Raw genomic sequence first — 21,367 nt, 5'->3', positions numbered from 1 at the left:
ATAAAATTAATAGGTGACGAAAAAAAAACCAAAACTGGAGCCCGCCAAAGCATTTCTGAGGTTTACGGCGCCACTGTGCCGTAACGGTTGCTTATACAAAAAAATGCATAGGACCTTATTTGTAGAGAAAATAGTGGTCTTTAATTCTGTACAAGTTTTGTTTTAAAAGATTGCATAGGTAACGAGAACATCGTAAAAACATGCTCTCCAAGGAATAGGGGTAGTTTCTGCAGTTTATTTTCAAGGATAGGGGTACTTTCCGCAGGGATATTGCAATAGTCATATATATTTATGAAAAACGCTATTGATGGAACATATATGGACCAAAAATCAAAAGAAAATTTTTTCAACCCCCCTTCTTTATTTATTTTTTATTTTGGCTACAGGGGTTGCATCAAAAAATCGCTTTTGATGTCCATGCAAGGGTAATAAGAACGTGCACAAAATAATATATGAAGCATTTTAATAAAGGGCATGGCCTGTGAAGGATTCCACAAAAATCGCATTCTTTATTAGTTCTCTTTTTTTTTTGGGTGGTTCTGGAAAAAAAATGGGGGTGCATTATAAAAATTTGTAAATAATACCAGTACATGGATAATCGCTAAAAGTTTTTTACTCTAGCATACGTGGTTCAGATGGTATAAAATTGTTTTAAAATGTAACACCCTGTAATTAAAAAATTTCCAATTTCCCTTAAATGAAACCTATACCAAAAAGTCAGCCACTTATTTGTAATTAATTGCCGTAGGGTTTCTTCTTAATTTTCAGTACAGTTAGGGAAAAAAATTTTTTTAAACATCTTTTTTAAAAATTTGTCAACTTTGGGGCGCCACCCCCACTAAACGGTGTGTGATAGATATATGCTGTCGAGAAATAAATAGTAGGAAATATAGTCCTCCTCATTTTACTATTTTTTTTTATAAATTTTACCTTTAAAGGTAATTACAAATTACCCCCTTTAAAGGGATGAAAAGGGGGGTCCTGGGGCGAAATTTTTAAGATATTTCATTTGCAGTTTCTGTCACTTCTGGTGGAGTTAAATTAAACTCTTTGTCAATATCCATCTTTTGATTTTTCAAATACACAGAATTTTACACAATAAAGTAAATAATGGCATACAATGACAGATAGTACTAACAACGGCTACTTGATTTTAAATTTTTTAGTGGGAATATAAATAGGTATATGTTTGGTGCCTACACCACAGGTCACTGCCAATCACAGAGCGTTTAATTAATTTATGCAAGCCTATAATGAAATCGTTCATTAATAGAAAATCATTAATTAATAGGGGTCATTAATCAATAAGTTTGAGGGTGTTAAAATTGATCATAAATGGACGGTCGACGGAAAAAATTTTTAATCGAGTTAAACAAAGAGTAAGAAAAATGAAAATAAAAAGTATTTTAAAAAATGTTAAAACAAAAAAAATTGACAGGTACTGTAGTTAGTACAGTATAGCAATGGTAGTCTGTGGCAACATTTTCATCACAAATTGATTCCACTTCGCTTATGTCGTCTTCTATCATCTTCTACCTCATCAAACCATTTCAAAGGAGTTTTCTCAGGGTCTTTATTCCCTTATTTGATGTTTTTTGACTAACTGAGGCACATTATGTGTAATGACGAACTGGGCACAAACACTAACACCTCGTCTATTAGACGGAAATCACACTTTGAGCTTAAATGTCTTTCGAATAACAACCTGCCGCAAATTCCCGAATTCAATACTATTAAAAATCAACCCAACTTGAAAAGTCGTAAACGGGTGACCTTCAAATTTTTCTGGGAAGGGAAATATCACACTTTCGACAAGCGATGCCGTCTGAGAGACGGGGTGTTAGTACTTAAGGGTTAATATCATCAATTTTTAGAAAAATTGCTCCGACTTTTTCATATCTCCCTTTTTTTACATATTTTGTTGTATATTGTTAACCAAATACCATTTTCTCTTGTGCCTTTGTCATTGATTTTTAAACATATTTCAACTCATAAAGCCAATGACACCAAGAAATAAACTATTATAGTTATTATCTCTGAAGGTCGACTGAATGTCATTACTTAAATGTATAACTAAATGGATAACTATATCTATAGTGTTCAAGCCCCTTATAAAATCACACTGATTTTAATCTGTCTAATGGTATTTTCATCATTATTCAAAAGTTTTTTAGACAACGAATTAGAGATAATAATATGGTACGCATAGCAGTATTTGCAAAATTTAATTCTATCTTTATAGGCCTGGATCCCGCGTACCAAAAGAAAATTTATTAATAGGAGGCTGAAAATTTGTTAATAGTTTAACGGTGTCTAGTCGGACAAACTGAGATGTATGGGAACACTGGAACAGGAGAAGTTTTAATTGTGGAACGTGTTATCCTGAAAAGTTTATGGTTGTGAAAACTAGCAGATTGTTTTTAAGGCCATGGGTACATAATTCGCAAATATTTTACGGGTATCCCTACTTTTTCTGTCTTTACACGGCAAATTACGTGTAGCAAAATTAACACTGGTATGGATATGTAAACATTACTAGAATGTCATTCTACTTGAAAATGTCATAATTAATTTAAAGAGATGGCTTTTGAATATTCTTGGATAACTGTTATTTTTACAATTGCAAATTATTAATTCAGTTAATAAATGTGATAATTTTCTAACTAACTACGTATTCAGTGATTGTATCTAATAATTTATATGTACAACAAAAAAAGTGATTTTTTAGTAATATTATGCAACGTTTACAATTTTGAACACCTTTAACAACAAAATACATAGATCACAGAAGATATTATCCTGATGTATTCTCTGCTTGGATCTTCCACAAATAATAAACAATAATTAACTTTTTATTAAGAGGATCGGTACGTATTTTCGGCTGCAATGCTATTCAAATGGGGATTCATTTTTTTCGAATCCTGAGAAAACTAATAAATATTTTTGAAAAACGTAAAGGCAGAATGAAAGATCACGTTATTAGCGAGGGCCGAAAGTCCCTGAGAACTTCTATAATGTTTATTTTAATAAGTTACAGGGGTGAAAAACTAAGAGAAAATTTAGTGTGATTTTTAATTTCAAATATATCATTCAAAATAAAGTTTTTATTTATTCTAAGGGACTTTCGGCCCTCGGTAATAATTTAGTCTTTCATTCTGCGTTTAAAATTTTCAAAAATATTTATTGGCTTTTTCAGGAGTCGAAAAAAATAAACACAATGCCGTGGTAATATTTTCCAAATCTATCTTTGTCTTACAACGCACTCAGCCGAATATAATATTGTCAGCATATATTGTCAGTCAGACACTGACAATCAGTGACAATTTTAAATATTTGACATTGCATCGGGAATATGTTGAGTTACTGATTAAGTATTATTGATATATAATGTATTTGATAAATAATTGATTTAAGACGTGAACATAATAAAAAGTTATTTATTGTGTATTATTTGTGGAAGATCCAAGCAGAGAATACATCAGGATAATGTATTCTGTGATCCAAGTATTTTGTTGTTAAAGATGTTCAAAATTGTAAGCGTTCCATAACAATATATTATTAAAAAATCACTTTAACACTTTTTCTCTTTTTTCGATTGAGTATTAGTCTTTGTTGTACAAATAAATTATTACAATCACTGAATACATAGTTAGTGAAAAAATTATCACATTTATTAACTGAATTAATAATTTGCAATTATAAAAATAACAGTTATCCAAGAACATTCAAAACCCATCTCTTTAAATTAATGATGACATTTTCAAGTAGAATGACATTCTATAGGGCTTTTCATCGATTGTCATTTGTTTCGAGCTTCTGTCATATGTTGTATAATCTGTGTATAATATTAATATACATGGACTATACGACATATGACAGAAGCTCGAAACAAATGACTGTGAATGAAATACCCTATTGTCCTCTTCATGATCATTTTTCAGTGCGTAACAAATGATAGGAAAAAGGGTAAGTCTGTGATAATACACATTTATGACATTTATTCTAACATAAAATTTTAGTTAAATCTGACAGTTGTCACATTTTATTTTCAATTTGGAATAAAAACAAATCAAATGTGTTTCTTGCATTTATAAAATGGTATTCTCTTTGATTTGTATAGTTTATAAATTATACAGTTTATATTTGTAATATTATTATCTAATTAAAAAAAATAATTTTTTTATTATGGCGCCATCTATCGACAACTAAAATAACTAGAATAAATGTTATAAATGTCACCAAAGAAATGTAATCACCGGCGTGCCTTTTTTTCTGTCACATACAATTTAATGCGTTGGAAAAAAATCGAAAAACTGTGACGCACTGAAAGTTGATCATGAGAAAAAGAATAGTAATGTTTACATATCCATACCAGTGTGAATTTTACTACACGTAATTTGCCGTGTAAAGACAGAAAAAGTAGGGATACACGTAAAATATTTGCGAATTATGTACCTATAGCCTTAAGTTCACGGCTTAAATCAATTATTTATCAAATACACTATATATCAATATTATTTTATCAACAACTCAAGATATTCCCGATGCCACGTCAAATATTTAAAATTGTCACTGATTGTCACTGTCTGACTGACAGTATGCTGACAATATTCTATTCGACTGAGTGCGTTGTATGACAAAGATAGATTTGGAAATATTACCACGGACATTGTGTTCATTTTTTTCGAATCCTGAAAAAACCAATAAATATTTTTGAAAATTTTAAACGCAGAATTAAAGACTATATTATTACCGAGGGCCGAAAGTCCCTTAGAATAAATAAAAAGTTTATTTTGAATGAGATATTTTAAATTAAATATCACACTAAATTTTCTCTTAGTTTTCACCCCTGTAACTTATTAAAATAAACCTTATAGAAGTTCTCAGGGACTTTCGGCCCTCGCCAATAACGTAATCTTTCATTATGCGTTTAAATTTTTCAAAAATACTTATTAGTTTTCTTAGGATTCGGAAAAAATGAATCCCCATTTGAATAGCATTGCAGCCGAAAATACGTACCCATCCTCTTAAGTTTATTCAATAGCAAACTTTATATAATATATGAAAAAATGTTTGTCCGACAAATATATAGGGCATTTTAATAAGTCCGACACGTAGAAGATGTCAAGTGACAGGGATTATTTTTGGTGGTAAATAGCAGTTTGATTTTTGCATGAAAGTTTAATGAAAAGGTGACAAATCAATTGTTATGTCCGACAAAATATATGGGACGTTTTCGTAGTCTGACGTTTGAAACCTGTAACCTATTCCACAATTAAAACTTCCCCTGTTCCAGTGTTCCTGTACATCAAAGTTTGTCGACTAGACACCATTAAGCTATTCAAAAATTGTCAGCTTGCTATTAATAAAATTTTTGAAGTTATACTTCTTTACGCGCGATATGAGGGTGAATTTTTATATGTTAAAACCTATGATCCGGGCGCATGCGCATTATAACTTTGTTCTGATTGGATGTTCAAATGACATGTCAAAAATTATCCAATATGGCAGCTGTAGCGCAGCTGTGGTTTGGACGGTTGACGGTTTAGTTATGTATGGTTGTTGCGTTTTAAAATTTGTGGGAAGAGAAACAACAAACAAAGTTAATAGTTATACTGCGTTTTTAAATAGTTTTCATATTATATTTTTGAAGTTATACTTCAAAATGTTTTAATTTATGTATGTATCAGTCCAGAAAAGGTGTGGAAAGAATATATTGGTGTTTTTAAATATATTTTTCTACAAACGTGTTAAAAATGCAATTTTTAGGACTCCATAGGAGCGTTAAAAATGCTACTTTAAGGCACTAGTGCTTTAAAATTTTTAAGGCACTGCAGTTAAAAGTGAATTGTCAAATTGTGAAACGTCAAAATATTTATATTTCATTTATTAACATTAATATTAATAATACAACTTGCGCAATTTGAAAAAGGTGGTTTAAAAGGTTTTTTATTATAATTTTGTGTCTTTGGATTTGTCTTCCTTGGGCGTAAAATAATAAAACATCTATTTTATATTTCACTTGTCACCGTGATGTATAATTATGTATATCTGAAAGGTAAGTATATAGCATGCGGCTTGATGGCCTTGTTGGTAGAGCATTGGACTAGAGATCAAAAAATCGCGAGATTGCGGGTTCAAATCCCGGACGATTCATACTTTTTTCTTTTTTTTTTTAATATTTAGCATTGTTAAGTTTTGGTTCATTTTTGGTAATTATTGTTAATTTTTTGTATTGTAACTGTTAAGTAGGTATATTTATTTCGTTGAAATTATATTATAATAGAAGTATAACTTCTTACGTGCGTACAAAGTACACACACATTCTTTTTTTTTGGTACGCGGGATCCAGGCCTATTAGTTTTTAGTTTTAAATATAGCAAATTAATATAGTTTTCATTAACCCACCAATCCTTATACCAACGGAGGATCTAGCAACCTGGCAAGGTGGGGGCAATGAAATACAAAATTTCTCGTCACTGGCGTACGCATAATTATTTTTCGGGGCGGGCTGTTATTTTCTTCTTCCTGTACCATATCCTTTCAGAGAGGTGGTTACCGTCATGGCTATCTTAATTTTATTCACGGCCACCCTAATCAATCATGAAGTTCTTCTTCGTCCTGGACTGCGTTTGTCTGCTATTCTCACTTGCATAATATTTTGTAGCAACCTATATTTAGGACCTCTCATTACAAGTCCGAAATACTCCAGCTTTCTCTTCTTGATGCTTTTTATAATCGCAGTAGTCTTGCTGAGAGGTTTTAGTATTGTGGAGTTTTGAATCTTCTTCTCCCATCATCATCATCATCATCATCTTAGTGATACAGCCCTTAGAGGGCCTCGACCTTCTCAAGCTTTCTACGCCATTATGTTCTTCTCCTACCAAGAAACTCTTAAAATTCTTCTATAGCACCATATCTCGTGAGCCTCAAGGCGATTTAGATCGAGTTTATTCACAGTCCAAGACTCGACACCACACAGTAAGTCCGAGAAACGTAGGTGGTTCCTTAATGCCAGTTTCAAGTCTCTGTTACATGATACTTAGGATATCCTTCTAAAAGTGGCTCTTATTAGAGATCTTTGTTTTAGAATTACAATTTTAGAACATAAGATAGTTTTTGTCCCTCAAAGTTTATTTCAAGTAACGAAAATGAATAATTTTCCTACGGCGCGGCGTAATGCTGTACGCAGCCTACAGCGTCTATTGGAGACCACCGGCTTACTTTATTGCAGTCAACAATACAAACCTTTCTAGAAAACAAATTACCATAACATAGCAGCGGCAATTACTATTTTTATCTGGTCTCTGGCATTGAATTGAATAGATGGTAATAAACAGATTTATTGTGGAGATTTTTCATTTGTTATGTTCCAAAGACTTTTAATAATTTTCGATTACAATGAATTCTGACATATTTAAGTATGTTTCAGATATTCAGTTATCAACAGGACACAAAATTCTCTATTTTTTTTTGTCAACCTTAATCTCTTTCTTAAAAAAAAGTGGCAGTAGATACCAGGCGAGGTCTCAAGGAGGGGGTAATTGACTCCATTGACCCCCCTTGGATCCGCACCTGCCTTATACAGGGTGTCAGAAACTCTAACAATAAACAAAGACTGGAGATTGCTCAGATAATTTTAAGATAATTTAACTCAATTCACCTAGTTCGAAAATGCTTCCTAATGGTGCTAGAGCTCTTTGAAGAAGGCGTCTTGCAATTCGGTGTCGGAAAGTTGGTCGAGAACACTTCGTCGACGGAAAATTAGTCGACAACATTTGGTCGACAAACAGTTGGTCGAATGCAAAATTCATCGAATGTACAATTCGTCGACGAACATTTGATCGAATGGATTTTTCGTCGACAAAGACCCAAAGGGAATAATAATAATACATAATAGTATCAAAAACTAAACCAGAACGATATGGTTAACTTGATACTAGGAAGCGTACAAAAAAAAGAAATATAAAATATTTAAATTGATTCACAGCATTTTTTCTAGTAATTAGAGAAAAAATATAAAAAAAAATTGTGCTCGGCAGTGTATATGTTACAGTTCAAGTTGATTCTCAGTTAGAGTTGACTCCAACTAGTTGGAGTCAACTCCAACTGAAACGAGCAGTAAAAGTTGATTTGAAAAATTTAAATCAACTTTTACTAGTTGGAGTTGACTCTTCCTGGATCGATTCAGTAAATGTTGATTATACGAGAATCTCAAGTGCATTTTTGATGAGTGTGCGTTTCTTTGTTTTGACCGTTTCAATTACTTATTAGTATAGTCTGTAACGTTGCTCCCGTTAGGTAAATTATTCTGATTCGATTTTTTGCACAAACTTATTCAAAGAAATACATCCGTATAACAATCCTTATAACAAATACACAGGGTGTCACGCGGTACCGCGGTCGAAAAATTGTTTAACCAATTTTTGTTAACCAAATTCACAAAAATAATTTTTATCTACTCTATCTCATATTATGTAAAATGTAAAGGTTTTATTGTGTGAAAATTGTAAATATAGATAGCAGTACATGAAGAGTTTAAAGTGTGTCTGAAGTAACAATGTATTTTAAATGGGTTTTACTTTTTCGCACTGTTTTTTACACCCTTTCATATAATTAAACATTCTTAACTTTCTCCTTCGGGAGGAAATCAGACACGCCCTTGCAACGGCAACTGAAATGCTCACAAAACAGCGACCACGGAAGCAAAGATGGATGACAGAGGAAATATTGGATTTAATGGATGAAAGAAGAAAACGCAAACAGCACAAAGCAATGTACAAAGCATTAAATAAAACCATTAAATAAAAAATAAAAATTGCAAAAGAAAAATGGATAACAGAACAATGTGAAGAAATCGAAAACTTATATAAAAAACATGATGACTTCCATCTGTATAAGAAACTCAAAGAATTCACAGGCACGACATACTCACAAGGACATCAACGCAGAAGGCAAACTGATTTCAAGCCCTGAAGAACAAATAAACATGTGGGAAGACTATATAAAGGAACTCTTCTATGACATCAGAGAACCTCCTACATTAAATACCGAAAACGACGAAGGTCTTCCAATACTGAAGTCCGAACTGGAATATGCTCTTCGTCAACTAAAAAACAACAAATCTGTAGGAAAAGATGAAATACCAGCTGAGCTATTCAAGTTAATCAACGAGGAAAACTTAGACGTTCTTCTTGAACTATTTAATAATGTTTACAATACAGGGACTATCCCTAAAATATGGCTTGGATCAGTCTTCATACCACTGCCCAAAAAGAAGAACGCCAAATTATGCCAGGACTTCCGCCTTATAAGTATATTAAATAATATTCTGAAGCTTTTCTTGCGTATCATACAGAACAGAATATATTGTAAAAAATGTGATGAGGTCACCGGTCAAGAACAATTTGGCTTCAGAAAAGGTATGGGGACACGAGAAGCAGTATTCTGTCTTCAAACTCTGGCACAAAGATACAAAGATCAGCAAGCAGACCTTTTTATCTGTTTCATAGATTTTGAGAAAGCGTTCGATAGGGTGAAGCACAAGACCTTGATAGAAAGATTGAACGACATCGGAGTCGACAAAAGAGATTCTAAAATTATAGAGGCTATTTATTGGAATCAGACAGCAACCATAAAGACCAATGGTAATACGTCAAGGCCAATTGAAATACAACGAGGTGTTAGACAGGGTTGTGTGCTATCACCTATACTTTTAACGTCTACTCTGAGGTAATATTTGCGAACTCTTTATCGCACCCTTCAGAATGAATCAGGATAAACGGTCAGAGAGTAAATAACATCCGCTATGCAGATGACACAGTATTAATGACTGCTTCGGACCATATGCTGCAGATACTGTTGGATAGGGTTACTGAGAGTTGTGAATAAATGGGGATGAAGATCAATACTGCGAAAACCAAAGTTATAAGAATATCAAGGAATAAAAATTTACCTCTTTCAATAAATGTGTGAATCACCAAGAGCTTGAATACGTAAGCCAGTACAAATATCTTGGTTGTTGGTTCAACAATCAACTTGATTATAAACAAGAAGTCAAGAACGAGAATAGAGGTAGCCCGACAGGGGTTTATCAAAATGAAAAGCTTATTTTGTAACAGTAGCATTAATATCAGCCTTAGATGTCGTTTTCTGCATTGCTATGTGTGGTCAATACTTTTGTATGGAACGGAGGCCTGGACACAACACAACACTGATGAACAAGTTGGACGCCTTTGAACTCTGGCTTTATAGAAGAGACTTGAAAATACCTTGGACAACCCACACCACCAACGAATATGTTCTGAGGAGAATAGGTACAGATAGGGAACTGCTAAAATCATTAAAGTCGGAAAAGTTAGCTACCTGGGACACATAATGAGAAACGAAAAGTACCGCCTCACGCAACTGATCATCCAGGGTAAGATTGAAGGAAAAGGGGTCCCGGTAGGCGCCAGATTTCATGGATTAGAAATATCAGAGACTGGACCGGCCTTGATTCAACATCTTTGTTTAGAGATGCATTGGACAGAGACAGATTTGCCAGTGTAGTCGCTAACCTCCACTAAAGGAGAAAGCACCACAAGAAGAAGAACTTTCGCCTTGTCATGGTGATGACATGTGAGCAATAAATTACAAAAAAAGTTTTGACACTTTTGTGGTTTGACAGAAGTTTGAATTTTTAAATGTCAAAATGGTGCAATGATGCATCTCACTCGAACTCACATTTATAGCTGCGTCAATACGCTCCTAGCGCTCATTGTTAATAATTAAAAATATGTAACCGCTTAGCAATAAAATAATAACAAAAATTTCTTCAGTATCTTGTAGGGGGGTCGTTAAAATTTTATTTGGTGACTTTCGGACTTTCAATAATAATAATTTTTAACTGAGTTATTAAGCCTTGAAAATGGTCATTTTCGTATTTTGCAAATTTTAAATCGCGTATAACTCGAGAACAATAAATTTTACAGAAAAATCACAGAAGACCTCTTTTGCTCCGAATGACCCAAATGATGTAAAGAAAATTGTCGTAAATGAATTTTTTTGTGAGTTTGTTTAAAAAAATTGTTTAAACAATTTTTCGACCACAGTACCATCTGACACCCTGTGGATTCGTTATAAGGACATATTTTTGAGTAAGTTTGTGCAAAAAAATCGAACTGGAATAATTTACCTAACGGGGGCGACGATACAGTCTAGACTAATTTGAACAAATTCAGTAACATTTAATTTCTAGAATCGGCTGTTTGTGTGAATCAGAATCAACTTTTACTAAATGGCATTAGGAAGAGTATACTTTTTCTAGTTGGAGTCTACTTTTACTAGTAAATGTTGAATATAAATCTTCATTTTATATTTATAATCAACTTTTACTGAAACCAGCCGTTAGAGTTGACTCCAACTAGTTGGAGTCAACTCCAACTGGATAATCAACTTGAACTGTAACATATATACCGAGTCCTTCTTAAGAACGTAGGCGCGAAATTTCGGAACAACGCTTTTTAAATGCATTTGAAATTCATTTTTTTCTAATTCTGAGAAAACTAATAAATATTTTTAAAAAATTTAAACGCAGAATGAAAGATTACATTATTACTGAGGGCTGAAAGTCCCTTAGAATAAACAAAAATTTTCTTTTGAATGAGATATTTGAAATTAAAAATCACACTAAATTTTCTCTTTTGTTCACCCCTGTAACTTATTAAAATAAAACAGGGGTAAAACCCCTGAACTTTCATTCTGCGTTTAGTCCAGAAAGCCACTGCGCATCCGCTAGGAAAAATATTCCGATTCGGATTTTTTGCACAATCTTACTCAAAAAGGACCCCTTTTAACAAATTTGCTTGTTGCCAGGACCAAAAGTGGGTCAAAAATTTTTTTAAAGTTTTTTTTTTGTTTTTTCCTAAAATTATTTTTTTGCATGGAACAAAGTTTTTTGTAGGTTTTTTGGATCATTCCAGACAGAAAAGGTCTTTAGTGACTTTCCTCTAAAGTTGATAGTTTTTGACATATCAGCGATTAAAAATTGAAAAATTGCGAAATCGGCCATTTTTAACCTTCAAAAACTATGTGAAAAACTTAAAATTTGGATGTTGCCAAGGTACGTAGATATTCTTTAAACATCGATTGATGAAATCCCGAAGAGTTTTTTGCAATACAGTATTCAAAACTCCTTTGTTTTTTAATTTCTAATCACGCGTTCGCGACACTATTTCGAACAGGTCGATTTTTATTTTTAAGTTATGATATTGTCGCATATATACTAGTGACGTCATCCGTCTGGGCATGATGACGTAATCGATGATTTTTTTAAATGAGAATAGGGGTCGTGTGGTAGCTCATTTGAAAGGTTCTTCAACTCTCTATTCAGTAATGTAAACATTTACATAATTATTTATACAGGGTGTCCAAAAAAATTTTATTAAACAAGTAGAAGGACACCCTGTATAAATAATTATATAAATGTTCATATTACTGAATAGAGAATTGAAGAACCTTTCAAATGAGCTAGCACACGACCCCTATTCTCATTTAAAAAAATCATAGATTAAGTCATCACGCCCAGATGGATGACGTCACTAGTATACCATATATGTCACAATATCATAACTTAAAAATAAAAATCGACCTGTTTCGAGATTTTTCCTTAAAGTCGCCGGTTTACGAAATAACGAATTTATTCCTTTCATTTGCACCATACTGTCGGTGGAAAATAGTGTCGCGCACGCTTGATTAGCAATTAAAAAACAAAGGAGTTCTGAATATTGTAGGTATTGCAAAAAACTCTTCGGGATTTCATCAATCGATGTTTAAAGAATATCTACCTACCTTGGTAACATTCAAATTTTCAAGTTTTTGAGGGTTAAAAATGGCCAATTTCGCAATTTTTCGATTTTTAATCGCTTATATGTAAAAAACTATTAACTTTAGAGAAATGTCACTAAAGACATTTTCTGTTTGGAATGATCCAATAAACCTAAATAAACTTTGTTCCATGCAAAAAAAAAATAATTTTAGGAAAAAACAAAAAAAAACGTTTAAAAAATTTTTGACCTACTTTTGGTCCTGGCAACATGCAAACTCGTTAAAAGGGGTCACTTTTGAGTAGGATTGTGCAAAACATCCGAATCGGAATATTTTTCCTAGCGGATGCGCAGTGGCTTTCTGGACTAGTTTACATTTTTTAAAATCCTGGTTTTCTCAGGATTCGAGAAAAATTAAATCATTTAAAACCCATTGGCGCGAAATTTTGCGCCTACACCTTTACAATTAAAAAATAAATACATAATATAATTATTACTTACGACATTACATCTGCAACGTCGTCCTTCTTTATAACTTCCCTCTTCAACGGTCGCACTGTGTAATTAGCCAATCCTTCTTCAATGAGCTTATGTAGCTCAACCTTAATATCCTTTTCTTTGAAAAATATCTTGTTCAAATCGACACAGTAAAACGAAACGTTTCTTAAAAAGCAGTACATTCCAATGCTACCCCCTTCCTCCATATCATATTTACCTTGAATATGTTTTATATTAGAAAGATTAAAAATATAAGTCAAATGTACGAGAGTGATAAGAAACCGGAAAAAAATATCCAATATTTATTTTTCTAGATTAACTTAAAAAGGCTTTTTATTATTTTTCATTTTAATCAAAGTTTACTTTATGAGGATCTTCACTTATCTATCGCTAAGACAGTTAGGTCTGGATCTCGCGTGCCAAAAAAAATTGATTAATAGCAGGCTGAAAATTTGTTAATAGCTTAAGGGTGTCTAGTCGGATAAACTTTGATATATTGGAACACTGAAACAAGGGAAGTTTTAATTGTGGAACAGGTTAAAAATTTGGAACGTCAGACTACGAAAACGTCAGATGTGTTTTGTCCGACAGAACTTCCAATTGATTTGTTACCCTTTCATTATACTCTCATGCAAAAATCAGACTGCTATAAGCAACCAATATGATTTCTGTCATTTGACATGTTCTTCGTGTTCCACTCATTAAAATTCCCAGTTGGTGATACACACCAATCTAATTTTTGCATGAGAGTTTAATGAAAGAGCAACAAATCAATTGGAGGTTCTGTCCGACAAAATATATCTGACGTTTTCGTAGTCTGAAGTTCCAAATTTTTAACCTGTTCCACCATTAAATCTCCCCCTCATCCAGTGTTCCCATATATCAAAGTTTGTCCGACTAGACACTGTTAAGCTATTAACAAATTTTCAGCTTGCTATTAATCAACTTTTTTTTCTTATGCGGGTTCCAGACCTAGGCTTCGATATTATTAAAAAGATTAGTACCATACGCCGAAGAAATAATTGGTGACTACCAGTCTGGTTTCAGGCCTGGCAGATCGACTATTGATCAAATATTTACAATAAGACAAATGCTTGAAAAGTATTGGGAATATAATCAGGACGTTCATCAGATATTTATAAACTTCAAACAAGCTTATGATTCATTTAATCGTGCATTATTATGGAAGGCAATGATCGAGCTCGGAGTACCCAAGAAACTAGCTGCAGTAAATGCTTTCTGCGTAAATTCTGGACTGAGACAGGGAGATCCGTTGTCCCCATTGTTGTTTAACCTGGCCTTAGAATATGTCATGCGAAAAATGTATCCAAAAATCAAACCAGACCTAACTGCTCGGGAAGCAAAAATCATACTCGCCTTTGCCGATGACGTAGACGCAGTAGCACAATCAACATTAGAAATTTTCTCGAGTTTTGAAGAAGCTGCATTAAACATCGGTCTAAAAATAAATGAAGACAAAAAAAACATGGTCGTCTCAAAACAAGAACGACGGCGAATAAGGCAAAATATTACTATAAACGATCATAACTTCGAAGTGGTTAAAGAATTTAAATATCTAGGAGCAACAATCAAAAATGACAACAAATTAAAGCGAAAAGTTGAAACGCGAATAATGGCAGGAAACAGATCTTTCTTTGCAATGAAACATCTAATAAAGTCAAAACTTCTTTCACGAGGTGCAAAAATCCAGTTATATAAGACCATAATATGACCAGCAGTCGCGTATGGAAGCGAAACATGGACGCTAACAAAAAGAGAAGTACATAAATTGCTGGTGTGGGAACGTAAAATCCTTCGAATGATATATGGCCCTTGCAGATACAACGTGACAAACGAATGGAGGCGCAGATACAATAACGAGCTAGCAGCTAGAGTCTATTCGGAAAAGAAAATCTAGTCAGATATATATATATATATATATAAAGGCTAATAGACTCAGATGGGCAGGGCATGTGATACGCAGTAACGACAATCGCCTTATAAACAATGTGTTCTGGGAAAAGCCAGATGGAAGAAGGTCTGTAGGGCGCCCTAGAAAAAGGTGGAAAGATGCAGTCAAAGAAGATATAGGGAAAATGGGAGTGCGACAATGGGAATTAGTCTCAGAGGACCGATAAACATGGAAGGCAATAGTAAACGCAACAAAAACTCACGAAGAAATGTAGCGCCAATGGTGATGATGGGATCCAGACCTAAGTATAAAATCTGAAAAATGCGAAGTGGAAAATTTAAAAGTGTACATGATAATATAGAAAACTGAATAACTATTTTTTGTTCTTAAATGATCTTCCAATTAAAAACAGAGACAAAACAAACGAAAACGCATAAGAAATGAGATTAAAAATGCAATAGAACAATGGTTGATAACCAGATGAGTAGAAGTAGAGGAACTAGAACAAATGCAAAATTAGGAGTAGGTTGAATGCTTGAATATATGGAATTTATAGAAGTAAATAGGTCTGGATCCCGCGTATGAAAAAAATTGATTACAGTGGAACCTCGATTATCCATCAGGGCACCGGATCAAGGGTATGACGGATAATCGAAAAGACGGTTAACAGAACATTAAAAAAAAATCATAGTATTACTCTCAAATTTTATTTCCTTCAGCATTTTTCTTTAAATCATTTATTGTTGTTCTCGTAACATCATACTTTTTGCGACAGCATACTCAATGCGACAGCGGAAACACCTTTCTGTAAATCTGCAATAATTTTTATTTTTTTTTTTTTTTCAATTGACAAAACAACACTTTTTCTTTTTGATGCTCCAGATGTGGAAGGCTCTATTTTTCAGAACTTAATTGATCAAACGACTAAATGACACAATCAATGTTTGAATTTGAATCAAACTGAATTATGGTGACACACAGATATTGACTGAAATAATTATAGTGCTGTGCGTTTTTATTTTCGGCTTGCGATTATAAAAATAGAATTCTAAAAGCACGGTATCATTTATCAATATTACCTATTTCAATTGAAAATTAATCCAGAGGCCCGAATAAGAACAAAAACTATTTACATAAAAAAATGCGGTGGTGATATAACTGCACGTGTACATTTGAACGAATTTCGTTTGGCTGATCGCAATGCTCAAACAAAATGAATTGATTACAAAATTTTTACTTATGTCAATATAACTTATGTATGGACCCTGACGGTTAACAGAGGTGACGGTTAATAGAGAGACGAATAATCGAGGTTCCACTGTAATAGCAAGCTGAAAATTTGTTAATAGCTTAAGGGTGTCTAGTCGGACAAACTTTGATATATGGGAACACTGCTACAGGGAAAGCTTTAATTGCGGAACAGGTTAAAAATTTGGAACGGTCAGACCACGAAAACGACACGTGTATTTTGTCCGACAGAACAGACTTAAACTCTACGAACAGAGATTAAACTCTCATGCAAAAATCAGACTGCTATTTATCACCAAATGGGCGTTTTAATGAGTGGAACATGTAGAATATGTCAAATGACAGGAATTATGACAGGTGATAAATAGCAGTCTGATTTTTGCATGAGAGTTTAATCGCTGTTCGGAGAGTTTAAGTCTGTTCTGTCGGACAAAATAAATGTGCCGTTTTCGTGATCTGACCGTTCAAAATTTTTAACCTGTTCCACAATTAAAACTGCCCCTGTTACAGTGTTCCCATATATCAAAGGTCATCCGACTAGACACCCTTAAGCTATTAACAAATTTTCAGCTTGCTATTAATCAACTTTTTTTTCAAACGCGGGATCCAGACCTAAAAGGTAGATATTGAGCAACTAGTTTATTAAATTTTGCCCAAGTATACTTAGCTCCTCGAGCATCATCAGGGGCGTTTCGTCAAATCAGGAAGGTATCCTGGCAAAATGTCGTAACATTTGTTTGGTGAGAGAATTGGCAAATTAACACATAACATAAAACACACACTGGACAAAGGACAAAACAGATTAAATTAATAGATGCCGGTAATACATCATTAGCAAGTCGAAGATGGAGAACAATGATTGTTCCTCCATCTTCGACTTGCTAATTATGTAGTACCTGCAGGTATTAATTTAATCTGTTTTTTCCAGTGTGTGTTTTATGGGGTGTAAATTGGGTCCCGGCAGGTAGCAGATTAAATTAATAATTTTCTACCCTTTTGTCAACGAGTAAATTCGGTCCCAACCATCTTAATTGCTAAGGGTTTTACAATACTTTGCTGCTTAATCAATTTCGTAGAAAGAAGTAATTAGGATTATTACGGGTGGAAATTCCCGACATTATTGCCTCCCATAAATATGCAAAATTTTCTATTTTAATTCATTTCTGTTGTGAATTCGAAGGATGTGTGTTGTTTATCATTTTTTATCACTTATCATTAATAAACTAGTCCCGGCCGATAGCCGAGACCGGCAAAAAAACTTGAAACTTGAATCTCGAGAGCGATATGGGTACGTGTTTACTGCTCGGAATGCAAATACGAACTGGGTGTGTGTTGTTTAAAAGAATATTTTCGATTTGCGATGCTAATATCTTCATCTAATTGCCTCGAATCCATTGCCTCCTGCATATTGTTTCTCCAGCTTCTCCGTGGTCGTCCTCTTTTTTTTCTCTCCGGTGGGATCCACTCTAATATTTTTCTCGGCCAGCGAGTCTCATTCATTCTTTTAACGTGACCGAACCATGTCAGCTGTCTCTTTTCAATATCGTATATTATAGTTTTTTCCACCTTGATATGTTCTCTAATTGTTTCATTTTTTACATGTTCTAATCTCTAAACCTGACAACTTCTCCTCAAAAAGTCCATTTCTGTACTAAGTAGCTTATTTTTATTTCTTGCACTTATGTCCCAAACTTCTGCACCGTAGAGTGTAGCGCCCTTCATTATACTTTCATATATTCTTCTCTTTGTTTCCTTCCTGATATTTTTGTCCCATAAAATTGAACTGAGGGATCTAGTGATGCATCTACCTTTATTGATCCTATGTTGTATTTCATCTTCACTATTTCCTTGTTTTTTAAATATAGCTCCCAAATATTTGCATTGTTTCACACCAATAATATGTCCTTGTTCCAATGGTAGGTTTTCACTGTCTTCGTTTTCCACTATGAAGTATTCTGACTTGTCCATATTTATTACTAATCCTGCCTGTTGGTAATGTTCATTTAGCTTCCGTATCATACAGCTTAGTTCATCTTGATCTTGGGCTATAACAACTTGGTCGTCCGCAAAGTATAATGTAAATAGGAAGTCATCTCCCACTTTCAGTCCCATCGGTTTTACTGCTTTTGTCCACCTCTGTAAGGATTGGTCAAGGTATATTTTAAAGAGAGTGGGAGATAGACAACATCCTTGTCGGATGCCTTTTGAAGTATTAAATGCCTCAGTGAAATTCTTGCCGTTTTTGATTCTGGCGTTAGTGGTCTCATATAACATTTTAGTTGCTTGTATGAGTTTTCCATTGATACCGATGTCTTTCATTGACTTCCATAGTTCTATTACAGTATTATAGCTGTTCTCCATGTTCTCCATGGGACATCAATCTGTTATGATCCGTATTCAACGTTTCCTATGTATTCTTCTGACGTGACCATACCAATTAAGTATTTTTCTGCTATATAGATATTTCAACCCATTAGTCACCCCCCATTCTATAGGGACGATTTCGTTAATATAATCTCTTAATTGGAGCTTGCATATTTCATTCAAACCTTCCTATAGTCAATATTTAGGCTAGAAGAACCGAATAAATCGAAAATGCATGAAAATGAGTTTAAATGGTTTTTAACGTTTTTTTTTTTTAAATTGTTATACATACCATACTGGATAAATCTTCCAAAATTTGCGATGCAATTTAACGAACTTTTAAGAAGAATCCCAGAAAGACAATTTAATATAACTTCAGCTCCTTTTCCTCCTGTTATGGTCATCAGATCAGTCTCAAACTTAGTACTGGTGTAGTTCAATATGTTCCTAGCTTGCATCTAAAATTAATGAACATACTTATCATTATTATGATTCACATTATGATTTTAAAATATTTCACTTTAAAGGAACATACCAAACCCTACTTGAAACAAGGTCTAGATAAGCGTTCTGAGGAAGAAACCAACTAACTGAGTGCTGGATCATTTCTTAATCCGGTAATACAGAAATCTTGAGCACGAATTACAAGAAATTCTTCTTCTTATTACAGTACTGTCTCCTATCACAGGTTAACTACCATCACAGCAATTTTAACTTTGTTGGTTGCAGCTCTGAACAATTGTATTCAGCTGCACCTGTACCACTCCCTTAAATTTCGCAACCAGGAAATTCTTCTACATCCCACATTTATCTTTCCAGAGATTTTTCCTTGGAATATGAGCCTTAGCAGGGAGTACTTTTCCCCTCTCGTTATGTGGCCTAGATATTCCTGTTTTCTCGTTTGTATTGTTTTTATGACTTCGCATTCCTTCCCCATCTTCAGTAAGACATCTGTCTGTCCATGGTATTTTCCACATTCTCCTGTAGCACCACATGTGGAATACCTCAATGTTTTTGATGTTGATTTTTTCAGTGTCCAAGCTTCCATGATGTACAACAGTACGGAGAAAACATAGCACCTTAACATTCTCATTCTTAATTTCAAATTTATGTCCCGGTAGCATAGGTACTTTTTCATTTTGATAAATGATTGTCTCGCTATTTCTATGCGCCTCTTAATTTTTCTTGTCTGGTCATTAGTATCAGTGAACCAAACCCCTAAATATTTGTAGGACTCTTTTCACTTGCTTATTATTTATGGTTAAATTCACATTGGTGTATAGCTTCTTCGTTACAATAATAAATTTAGTCTTTTTGATGTTCAACTTTAGACCATATTTTGTCGGTATGAGTATTTATGGTTTCCAGCAAATATTGTAAATTTTCTAGGTTATCTGTTACTATTAGCGTGTCACCAACGTATCGTATGTTGTTAATTAACTCTTCGTTAATGTTCATACCAATGTTTTGTTCTAGGAGCGCTTCCTGGCTTATTGTTTCGCTATATATATTGAATAGTACAGTGGAATCTCAATAACTCGGATTAATCGGGACCACGGCCGATCCGGGTTATCGAAAATCCGGGTTAGCCGGAGAAGAAGGTAAAAATTAATAAAATACGGTATACTTACAGATAAACTCCGTTATAATTGAAATACGACTATACTATACTAAATTTAGAATCAAGATGCAGTAGAAATAAACAAACCAAGACACGTTAAATGCTACTAGGAGCACTCCCGAATCATATTGTACAATGTATATACATTGTATATCCCAAATTATGATTTCCAAAGTTTATACATTGTAAATTATTATTCGGGAGTGCTCCTAGTAGCATTTAACGTGTCTTGGTTTGTTTATTTCTACTGCATCTTAATTGTAAATTTAGTATACACACAATACGGTCACAATGGGAATGATGTTGTTATTTAAGAACAGTGGAGACTAAGACCATTGTTTAAAAAAGAATTTTTTAAATAGTCTTTTAGTCTTTTTTAAACAAGGCTAAGACAGTTTGAAATAAATAAAGGAATAACAGGTGCCTGTTGTTTCCGATAATCCGAGCCAATGAACGTCGCTCTGCCGCCGTGTGCCATGAGTCATTTTTACTATCGTATAGTTCAAATTACACAAATACCCATTATCTCTCAAATATTATATTACATACATTTTTATTGTTAAAATGTTTGTCTGATGAAAATCGGTCCAGGTTAGCCGAAGTTCCGGGTTATCGGGGGCCGACTTGTCGGGGTTCCACTGTACCTTGTATAAAAAATCAAAAACTCAAGGCAAATGTAACTTAAAATTAACAGTGCTTGCGAGGCCATAAATTGTAAGAGTCTTGAAATCAAGACAAGATCAAGACAAGATCTTGAAATTTTCAAGAAGTTGGCGATCCCTAGTAAATCGTAATCGTCAATACTTGTTATTTTACTCAAATCAAGGCAGCTTTTCATTTTTGAATTCTGTAACAAAACATACCTACTAGTTACTGTCGGCCTAGTGATACCTATTGGAACCACCAAACAAAATATCA

At 33.7% G+C, this 21,367-nt stretch overlaps 1 protein-coding gene across 2 annotated transcripts in view; it reads right to left on the bottom strand.

Moving 5' to 3' along the window:
• The window catches only part of LOC114328490 (fatty acid synthase), a 147,638-nt gene that overhangs the window by 39,734 nt on the left and 86,537 nt on the right, over positions 1 to 21,367 (bottom strand). For both annotated transcript variants that reach the window (XM_050661743.1, XM_050661742.1), the window contains exons 19-20: positions 19,121 to 19,286; positions 13,308 to 13,521 (exon numbers count right to left, since the gene is read on the bottom strand). In XM_050661743.1, coding sequence (XP_050517700.1) covers positions 13,308 to 13,521; positions 19,121 to 19,286 — 380 coding nt within the window. The remainder of the gene's footprint in view (positions 1 to 13,307; positions 13,522 to 19,120; positions 19,287 to 21,367) is intronic.

The sequence above is a fragment of the Diabrotica virgifera genome, chromosome 9 (assembly GCF_917563875.1).
Source record: "Diabrotica virgifera virgifera chromosome 9, PGI_DIABVI_V3a".
NCBI lineage: Eukaryota > Metazoa > Arthropoda > Insecta > Coleoptera > Chrysomelidae > Diabrotica > Diabrotica virgifera.
Note: the sequence above shows the minus strand (reverse complement) of the source record. Positions and strands in the feature narration are given on the sequence as shown.